Source organism: Scyliorhinus torazame, chromosome 16 (genome assembly GCF_047496885.1).
Source record: "Scyliorhinus torazame isolate Kashiwa2021f chromosome 16, sScyTor2.1, whole genome shotgun sequence".
Classification (NCBI taxonomy): domain Eukaryota; kingdom Metazoa; phylum Chordata; class Chondrichthyes; order Carcharhiniformes; family Scyliorhinidae; genus Scyliorhinus; species Scyliorhinus torazame.
The window spans coordinates 75946001-75956905 of NC_092722.1; the positions used below are offsets into that span (position 1 = coordinate 75946001).

The following is a 10905-nucleotide window of genomic DNA, read 5'->3' on the forward strand; positions in this document are numbered from 1 at the left end:
GAGAGAGAGAGAGCTGGAGGGGACGAGAGAGGGAGAGAAAGAACGGCAGAGGGCAAGAGAGAGAAAAAGGGAAGGGGGCAATAAGAGAGAGAAAGATGGAGGGAGAGGGCATGGGAGAGAAATGAAAGGAGTGGCCACGGGCGAGAGAGAGCGTGAAGGGCAAGAATGAGGGAGGGAAGGGGCACGAGGAAGGGAGGAAGGGAGGGGATGCGAGGGACGGAGGGGGTGTGAGCAAGGGAGGGGTAATTGCATTAACGAATGTATGTGTAAATATGTATAGCCTCCGACCAGTAGATGTGAGGCAAGTAGTAGCGCGTGACACTGTAGCCTGGGAGTCTTGAGGAGAAACCATTGTGGTCAGTTGTGTTTGTATTAGTTCCAGTTTTATTGCATTCCTATAGTTTATTTACTGTAATAAAATTAACTAGTCTTGAACAAGATGTTCTTTAGTATTCCGACTCAGTAATTGTGTCAGTACAGGAACATAACATGGTGGAGTGTTCAAACGCCTAAAAGATCACAAGTATGAAGGTCTGAAGGTCATAGTCATCAAATTTGGTGAAACGGTGCTCAAGGAAAATGTGGAACATCAAAGGAAATCTCTGAAAACGCAAAACCAGTGCAAGAAGAAGGTGGATAGTTTAAAAACTCCTAAACAACTTCGAGTAACCGGTAATGTTGACGGCGATTGGCACACATTTAAACTGTATGTAGCAGCTCTAGGATTGCAGGTGCAGCCAGATGAAAGAAAGATAGCGTTGCTAACGGTAGCAAGCCCGCAGGTGATTGAGATTTATAACACCTTCGTATAACAACAAGAGGACAATAGTAAACGCTTTGATGCCGTCATAAAACTTTGATTACCATTGCACATCGAAAGGAATGAAACTTTGGAGCGATATATTTTTAGAACGTGCATGCAGAAGACGAGTGAGTCCTTTGATAGCTTTCTTACCGACCTCAAGTTAAAAGCACAAACGTGTAATTTCCCGACTTTAAAATCCTCAATGATTCGGGATCAAATTGTCTTTGGAGTAAATGATGATAAGGTGCGTGAACGTCTCTTACAGGGGAATTAGCTTCAGTTAGAAGACACGATTGAAATTTGCCATGCTAGTGAACAAGCTGAGCAATATATCAGCACATTGAAGCACAAAGTTTTGGCGCGAAAATTGGGAGCGATGCTGACGCCATAGATGTTGCGATGCACTCAAAAATAAAACGTGGTGTCAGCAGCGGCGGCCATTTTAAATGCTCGGCAGAAGCAGCCATTGCATGGAAAAGATGTGGAAACGGGCACCTACTGAGGCAGTGTCCAGCTGATGGCAAAATTTGCACAAAGTGCAAAGGGAAAAAACATTTTGCAAAACGATGCTTCACAAGCAAAAATGTTAATGCAGGGAATTCAATCAATACTATTGGTGACACTTATTTGGAAGGCATCTTTTTTGTTGATGTTGTCCAGGATGAAGCCAGGGCAAACACAGCCAAAAGGAATAAAATGTTGTCTGAAAGAACAAAAAGTGATAAAAATGTTACTGGAATGGTGACAAAGGACAAATGGACAGTTTCTTTGTTGATAAATCAATCGCTTATCACTGTGAAGTTAGATTCAGGAGCAAGAGCAAACCTCATAAGCATCAGTAATATCAAGGCTGTGCAATTGAAACCGAGAATATTGAACAAACGAGTCTCCTTGGAAGGACTATAATGGTCAGAGAATTGACACATTGGGAATGTGTGAATTGGATGTCCAAGTAAAAGATAAAGTTAACAAATTAAAATTCTCGATAGTAGCTGAAGATTGAGAGTCGTTATTAGATGGTGAAGTGTGTGAAGCACTGGAACTGCTGAGAAGAGTGTATAGCACTGACTGTGCACTGAGCACACACAGTGGATCAGTGGGGTCCATTGTGCTGGCTTTTCCAGAAATATTCCAGGGTTTTGGTGTTTTACCTTTCACTTCCACAGAGCGATGGAACACATTGTTGAAGGCATTCAGGATGTTCGAGTGTATGTCAATGGCATCATCATTTGGGGTTCCACCCAAGAGGAACACAATGACAGGCTAATTAGGGTATTACAAAATATCAAAGAAATGGACTACGACTCAACAAGGCCAAATGTCAGTTTGGTGTAAAGGCAATAATGTTCCTAGGAGAGAGCTTATCTGTTCAAGGAATAGAGCCTGATGACACAAAGATACAAGCCATCATAAATATGCCTTGACCTACAGATAAAAAGGGAGTACTAAGAGTACTGGGCATGATCAACTTCATTGGAAAGTTCAGACCAAATCTCTCAGCAAAGACAGCATAGATACGTAGAATATAGGCTGATCATCCAACTCAATAGCCTCATCCTGCTTTCTCCCCATAGCCTTTGATCCCATTCTCCCCAAGTGCTATAGCTAGCCGCCTCTTGAATATGTTCAAAGTTTTAGCATCAACTGCGAGAACAATCCCAACCTCGTCAATCTCTCCTCATAAGACAGTCCCGCCATCCCTGGAATCAGTCTGGTAAACCTTCGCTGCACTCCCTCGAGAGCAAGAACTTCCTTCCTCAGAGAAGGAGACCAAAACTGCACACAATACCCCAGGTGTGGCCTCACCAAGGCACTGTACAATTGCAGCTACACATCCCTGCTTCTATACTCGAAACCTCTCGCAATGAAGGTCAACATACCATTAGCCTTCTTTACCGCCTGCTGCACCTGCATGCTTACCTTCAGCGAATGGTGCACAAGGACACCCAGGTCCCGCTGCACACTCCCCTCTCCCAATTTACAATCATTCAGGTAGTAATCTGCCTTCCTGTTTTTGCTTCCAAAGTGAATAACCTCACTTATCCAAATTATGCTGCATCGGCCATTGATTTGCCCACTCGCCCAACCTGTCCGGATCATGCTGTAGGATCCCTGCATCTTCGTCACAGTTCACCCTCCCACCTAACTTGAAATGAAATGAAAATCGCTTATTGTCACAAGTCGGCTTCAATGAAGTTACTGTGAAAAGCCCCTAGTCGCCACATTCTGGCGCTTGTTCGGGGAGGCTGGTACGGGAATTGAACCGTGCTGCTGGCCTGCCTTGGTCTGCTTTCAAAGCCAGTGATTTAGCCCTGTGCTAAACAGCCCCTGCTGTAGCATCTGCAAACTTTTGAGATGTTACATTTTGTTCCCTCATCCAAATCATTAATATATTTTGTGAATAGCTGGGATCCCAGCACCGATCCCTGTGGTACCCCACTAGGACCCATTAATCCCTACTCTTTCTTTCCTCTCTGCCAACCAGTTTTCTATCCACCTCAATACATTTCCCCCAATCCCATGCGCTTTAATTTTGCACAATAATCTCTTATGCGGGACTTTGTCAAACACCTTCTGAAAGCCCAAATATACCACATCGACTGGCTCCCCCTTGTCGACTATACTGGCTACATCTTCAAAGAATTCCAACAGATTTGTCGAGCTTGATTTTCCTTCATAAATCCATGCTGACTCTGACTGATCCTGCCACTGCTTTCCAAATGTTCCGCTATAAAGTCGTTGATAATGGATTCAAGCATTTTCCCCACTACCGATGTTAGGCTTACTGGTCTATAATTCCCTGCTTTCTCTCTGCCTTTTTGAATATCGGAGTGACGTGAGCTACCCTCCAATCTGCAGGGACAGTTCCAGAGTCTATAGAATCCCGGAAGATGACCACCAATACATCCACTATTTCCAGAGCTACCTCCTTAAGCACTCTGGGATGCAGAATCTCAGGCCCTGGGGGTTTATCCGCCTTCAATCCAATCAGTTTTCCGCACCATTTCTCTACTAATGTCGATTTCCCTCAGTTTTTCCTTCTCACTAAACCTTTTATTCTCCAGCATTTCTGGTATCTGATTTGTGTCCTCTTTTGTGAAGACAGAACCAAAGTATGTATTCAATTGCTCAGCCATTTATTTGTCCCTTGCTATGCATTCCCTGTTTCTGTCTGTAGGGGGCCTACATTTCTCTTTACCAATCTCTTTCTCTTCACATATCTATAGAAACTCTTAGTATCCGTCTTTATGTTCCCTGCAAGTTTCCTTTCGTACTGTACTTTTCTCTTCTTAATCAATCCCTTCGTCCTTCTTTGCTGAATTCTAAACTGCTCCCAATCCTCAGACCGATTATTTTTCTTGGCCAATCTTTATGCTTCTTCCTTGCATCGGATACTATTTCTAATTTCCTTTGTAAGCCATGGATTGGCCCTCTTATCCCCTTTGCTTTTGTGGCAGACAGGACTGAACAGTTGCTGTAGTTCCCCCTTGCGTTCCTTGAATGTTTGCCATTGTCTATCCACTGTCATCGCTTTAAGTAACTCTACCCAATCTATCAAAGCCAACTCATGCCTTATATCCTCATAGTTCCCTTTATTAAGATTCAGAGCCCTAGTCTCTGAATCAACTACTTCACTCTCCATCTTGATAAAAAATTCTATCATGTTATGGTCGCTCATCCCCAAGGGGTCTCGTACAGCCAGATTGGCAATGACTCCCTTCTCATTACACAGTACCCAGTCTAGTTGATTCCGCCACATATTGGTCAAGATGTGGGGCAGCACGGTAGCATTGTGGATAGCACAATTGCTTCACAGCTCCAGGGTCCCAGGTTCGATTCCCGGCTTGGGTCACTGTCTGTGCGGAGTCTGCACATCCTCCCCGTGTGTGCGTGGGTTTCCTCCGGGTGCTCCGGTTTCCTCTCACAGTCCAAAGGTGTGCAGGTTAGGTGGACTGGCCATGCTAAATTGCCCTTAGTGTCCAAAATTGCCCTTAGTGTTGGGTGGGGTTACTGGGTTATGGGGATAGGGTGGAGGTGTGGACCTTGGGTAGGGTGCTCTTTCTAAGTGCCGGTGCAGACTCGATGGGCCGAATGGCCTCCTTCTGCTCTGTAAATTCTATGATCAGAAAACCATCCCGTATACACTCCAGGAATTCTTCCTCTACGGCATTGTAGCTAATTTGATTTGCCCAATCTATGTGAAGATTAAAATCACCCATGATCACCGATATTCCCTTGTTACATGCATCTCTAATTTCTTGTTTAATGCCATTCCCAACCTCACCAGTGCAGTTTGGGGGTCTATGTATGACACCCACTAATGTTTTTTACCCCTTGGTATTTCTCAACTCTACCCACACAGATTCCACATTGTCAGAGCTAATATCCTTTCTCACTATTGTGTTAATTTCCTCTTTAACCAGCAGTGCCACGCCACCACCTTCTCTTTTATGCCTGTCCTTCCTAAATACTGAGAACCCTGGGACATTCAGTTCCCATCCCTGTTCACCCTGCAGCCATGTCTCCTTAATCCCATTCATATCATACCCATTTATATCTATCTGCGCGATTAGTTCATCCACTTCATTGCAAATGCTCCGTGCATTAAGGCACAGAGCCTTTAAGTTTGTCTTTTTCACAATGCTTGTCTTGCTCCCAATATTTTTCTCTCCTGTCCTGTTTGAATTTTGTCCTTGGTTTCTCCACCTATCACTTTTCTTCTTCACTTTTCTACCTTTTGCTTTTGTCCTTGCTCCCTCTTTCTCTGACCCCACCCCCCCCCCCCCCCCCCCCGAGGACATCAGTTACAGTCCTGCCCAGGTGTAACCCGTCCGGGTTGTACAGGTCCCACCTCCCCCAGAACCGGTCCCAATGCCCCAAGAATCTGAAACCCTCCCCCTGACACCATCCCTTCAGCCACGTGTTCATCCTATATATCCGGTCATTTCTACTCCGACTAGCACGTGGCACCGGTAGTAATCCTGAGATCACTACCTTTGAGGTCCGATTTCTTAACTTCCTTCCTAGCTCCCTGTATTCTGCTTTTAGGACCTCATCACTTTTTTTTACCTATGTTGTTTGTACCGATGTGTACCACGACCACTGGCTGTTCACCCTCCCCCTCCAGAATGTCCTGTACCCGCTCCGAGACATCCTTGACCCTAGCACCAGGGAGGCAACACACCATCCTGGAGTCTCGTTTGCAGCCACAGAAACGCCTGTCTATTCCCCTTACAATTGAATCCCCCATAACCATTGCACTGACACACTTATTGCCCCTCCCTCTGCAGCAGAACCAACCGTGGTGCCACGAGTTTGGCTGTTGCTGTTTTCCCCTGAAAGGCCATTCCCCGCAACAGTATCAAAACTGGTATATTTGTTCTGCAGGGGAATGGCCACAGGAGATTCCTGCACTACCTGCCTCGCTCTCTTGCTCTGTCTGGTGGTCACCCATTCCCTTCCTGCCTGCGGAGGCTGAGCTTGCGGTGTGACCAGCTCTCTATACGTGCTATCCACGATACTCTCCGACTCGCGGATGCTCCACAGTGTCTCCAGCCGCCGCTCCAGCTCTGAAACTCGAGCTTCCAGGAGCTGCAGCTGGAGGCACTTCCTGCACACATGCTGACCCTGGTGACTGGAACTGTCCCCAGCCTGCCACATGGAGCAAGAGGAGCAGACCACGCCTTGGAGCTATCCTGCCATGATTTATTCCTTTAACTTTAACTTTTGAAATTAAACTTTAGAAAGATGATTTTGCGTCAGATTATATCCAATGTTTCCTATATTATTTGATTAGCTTTTTAAAAAAAAACTTGCGTATTTATCCCTCTTGATCTGAAATCTAATCAAAAATAGTTATTTAATTGAACTTAAAATAGGTATAGCATGTCTTAGAGATATCCTGAAGAAAGTGAACAACTTCACTTGGACTGAACAGCATGAACAAGAATGGATAAGACTAAAGAAAGCTCTAAAGACCACACCAGCATTAACATTTCTCGATCCAACAAAAACTACCACGATTTCAACAGATGCATCGAAGGATGGTCTGGGTGCAGTATTACTGCAACAGGAAAATGGTAGTGATTGGAAACCAGTAGCATGCTTCAAGATCTATGACAGAATCTGAATGTCTTTATGTACAAATAAAAAAAGAGTGTTTAGGGCTAGTGAATGGTTTGGAGAAATTCCATAACTACGTGTATGGTTTACCGACATTCATTGTTGAGGCAGATCATAGACCATTGGTTGCCATAGCCAAGAAGCGTCTCAGTGAGATGTCACTTTGCATTCAACGTCTAATGATGAAACTTCAGAGATATGACTTTGAATTAAACTATACACCGGGTAAAGATGTGGCAATGATGCGTTGTCCAGAGCTACAATGTCACAGGGTAACAATTCCATTGGAGAGGATGTGCAGGTTCATGTAGATATGATTACGGAAACACTACCAGAGTCGGATACAAAGTCAAAACTGATAGTTGAAGAAACAGAGAAGGATAAAGTATTACAAATGGTGATAAATAATCGCAACAATGGATGGCCGAAAGGTTCATGTTATAAATATCATCACATACGATCAGAGTTAAGTGTAGCAAATGGTTTGTACCTGAGGCAAGAGAGAATCATAATTCCACAGTCTCTTTGCAGGGAAATACTGCAAAAGATTCATGAGGGGTCACCTTGGAATTGAGAAATGCAAGCGAAGAGTGCGAGATACTGTATGTTGGGCGGGAATAAACAAAGACATACAGAACATGGTGGAAAAGTGAACCACTTGTCAACAATATCAACATCGACAAGCAAAGGAACTGATGAAAATAGGTGAAATTATGTTAGTTCCTTGGCAAAAGGTTGGGATAGACTTTACCTTGATGATAAAGAATATTTGATAGCGGTAGATTATTACTCAAATTATCCAGATAGCACAATTATCTAGCTCATCAGCAAATTGTGGAATCATGCACACAAAAGCAACGTTTGTACGACATGGAATACCTGAGTTAGTAATGAGTGGTAATCGACCATGCTTCACAGTAAAGAATGTCAGGAAGTTGCACAGCAATATGATTTTAAGCATTAACGTCAAGTCCATTATACCCAGAATCAAATGGCAAAGCAGGAAAAGGGGTTCAGATAGTCAAGCAATTACTGAAGAAGGCCATGGACAGTAAAGATGATCCATATTTACCACTGCTAAGCTATCGAATATCTTCATGAAGTTGTGGTTTATCACCAGCAGAAATGTTGATGAATCTGAAACTACGAATAACTCTGCCATGCCATACCAAGCAAAGGCTGAATGAGAAGATAAGAGATCAGATAGAATCTCAGAAGAAGAAACAAAAGGAATATTATGACAAATCTACCAGGAATCTGAAACCTTTGAAACCGAATGACATGGTGAGAGTGGAGGATCCTGATGGCTGGTCAAAATGTGCTAAGGTATTGCAGAAAACAGGTCCAAGCCCTTTCCTGTGATAACTGAGCAAGGACAGGTTTGAAGGAGGAATAGACGAGCACTCCTAAAAGTGAACCAACCTGTTGCTGAACAGCGAGGCGAGGATGTATATGAAAGTTTGCATTCATCGAAACCGACACAACCAGTGAACGGGTTAAATGTCAAAGTGCAGAATGATGTTCAGAATAATGATACAATCACAGCAGATGTACCTATAGAAGTTCAGAAATATCACACAGATTCACCAGATTTACCAAAGTTGAGACGATCAACGAGAAACAGAAAGAAACCGGAACGGTTGGATCTGTGAATGGACAATATAACTGTACATGATGTAAAATACATTGTTATGCAGATCATATATAATATTTACTGAAATAATGTATTATATGTTTTCTCTGAAATCTCAAGGAAAGGGGATGTAGTGATATGCATAAAGTAATGTGTATGTACATATGTAAAGCCTCCGACCAGTAGGTGTCAGGCAAGTAATAGCACATGCCACTGAGCCTGGGGGAGTCTTGAGGGGAACCCATCATGGTTAGTCAGGTTTGTATCAGTCAGGAGGGGGAATGATGAGGGAGGGAGGGGGAGGGAGCGAGTGAGAGGTGGAGGGTTGGTGCAAGAGAGAGAGGGAGGAAGAGCATGGATGGATGGGTATTAGCGGTCGGGACCTAACCCAGTACTCGGTAGTGAGGTTGAGGGGTCTGAGGTTGAGGGGGTCAGGGGTTTAGTGGTCACTCACTCACCCAGTGCCCTCGTTGCCGAGCTGGAAGACGTCACGGGAACACTCCTCCTGAGTGGCTGGAGAGGGGCCGCTGGCGGGGGTATCCATGGGCAGAGGGGTGATCTGACCGCTCGGGTTGTAGGTCAGGATGTTCAGGGCAGGCTCGCCCGGCGAATCGGTGGAGGACTCTCAATCTCCGGGGGCAGACGGTCTCTCCAGGTGTCGCAGCGGACAATACCACTGGGGTCCTCAGCACCTCGCTCACTGCCGTCTCTTCAACACCTGCTTGGGGGTGGGGTACGAGAGAGAGAGAGGGGATGACAGACGCAGAGAGAGAGAGAGAGAGGAGGGAACAACAGAGAGAAAGAGAGGGGGAGATGACAGGGAGAGGGTGGGGAACGAGAGGGAGAGAGAGAGAAAGAAAGAGGGGGAGGGGGGCAGGACAGAGAGGGGGGATGACAGAGAGTGGGGGGAGACAGAGAGGGGGGGTGACAGAGAGTGGGGGGGGAGACAGAGAGGGGGGGTGACAGAGAGTGGGGGGGAGACAGAGAGGGGGGGTGACAGAGAGTGGGGGCAGGACAGAGGGGGGGAGACAGAGGGGGGAGACAGAGAGGGGGGTGACAGAGAATGGGGGCGAGACAGAGAGGGGGACGGGACAGAGAGGGGGACGGGACAGAGAGGGGGACGGGACAGAGAGGGGGACAGGACAGAGAGGGGAACAGGACAGAGAGGGGGACGGGACAGAGAGGGGGACAGGACAGAGAGGGGGTGACGGGACAGAGAGGGGGTGGCGGGACAGAGAGGGGGTGGCGGGACAGAGAGGGGGAGGCAGGGAGAGGGGGGGCAGGGAGAGAGGGGGCAGGGGGAGGGGGGCAGAGGGAGGGGGGCAGGGGAGGGGGGCAGGGGGAGGGGGGCAGGGGGAGGGGGGCAGGGGGCATGGGAGGGGTAGGGGGAGGGGGCAGGGGAGGGGGAGGCCGCAGGGGGCAGGGAGAGGGGAGAGGGGGGCAGGGAGAGGGGGCAGGGAGAGGGGGGCAGGGAGAGGGGGGCAGGGAGAGAGGGGGGCAGGGAGAGAGGGGGCAGGGAGAGGGGGGCAGGGAGAGGGGGGCAGGGGCAGGGGGAGGGGGCCAGGGGGAGGGGGGGCAGGGGGAGGGGGAGGGGGGCAGGGAGGGGGGCAGGGCGAGGGGGGCAGGGCGAGGGGGGGCAGGGAGAGGGGGGCAGGGAGAGGGGGGCAGGGAGAGGGGGGCAGGGAGAGGGGGGCAGGGAGAGGGGGCAGGGAGAGGGGGGCAGGGAGAGGGGGGGCAGGGAGAGAGGGCAGGGAGAGAGGGGGGCAGGGAGAGAGGGGGGCAGGGAGCGAGGGGGGCAGGGAGCGAGGGGGGCAGGGAGCGAGGGGGGCAGGGAGCGAGGGGGGCAGGGAGCGAGGGGGGCAGGGAGCGAGGGGGGCAGGGGGAGAGGGGGGCAGGGAGAGGGGGGCAGGGAGAGGGGGGCAGGGAGAGGGGGGCAGGGAGAGGGGGGCAGGGAGAGGGGGGCAGGGAGAGGGGGGCAGGGAGAGGGGGGCAGGGAGAGGGGGGCAGGGAGAGTGGGCAGGGAGAGGGGGGCAGGGAGAGAGGGACAGGGAGAGAGGGGCAGGGAGAGAGGGGAAGGGAGAGAGGGGCAGGGAGAGAGGGGCAGGGGAGGGGGGCAGGGGGAGGGGGGCAGGGAGAGGGGGGGCAGGGAGAGGGGGGCAGGGAGAGGGGGGCAGGGAGAGGGGGGCAGGGAGAGGGGGGCAGGGAGGGGGGGCAGGGAGGGGGGGCAGGGAGGGGGGGCAGGGAGGGGGGCAGGGAGGGGGGCAGGGAGGGGGGCAGGGAGGGGGGCAGGGAGAGGGGGGCAGGTAGAGAGGGGGGCAGGGAGAGAGGGGGCAGGGGGAGAGGT

The 10905-nt window shown here is 49.1% G+C and overlaps 1 protein-coding gene across 2 annotated transcripts in view; it reads right to left on the reverse strand.

Moving 5' to 3' along the window:
• Nucleotides 1-10905, reverse strand: part of LOC140392882 (uncharacterized) — a 30350-nt gene that overhangs the window by 5482 nt on the left and 13963 nt on the right. For both annotated transcript variants that reach the window (XM_072478641.1, XM_072478640.1), the window contains exon 3: nucleotides 9020-9279. In XM_072478641.1, coding sequence (XP_072334742.1) covers nucleotides 9020-9105 — 86 coding nt within the window. In that variant the 5' untranslated portion in view covers nucleotides 9106-9279. The remainder of the gene's footprint in view (nucleotides 1-9019; nucleotides 9280-10905) is intronic.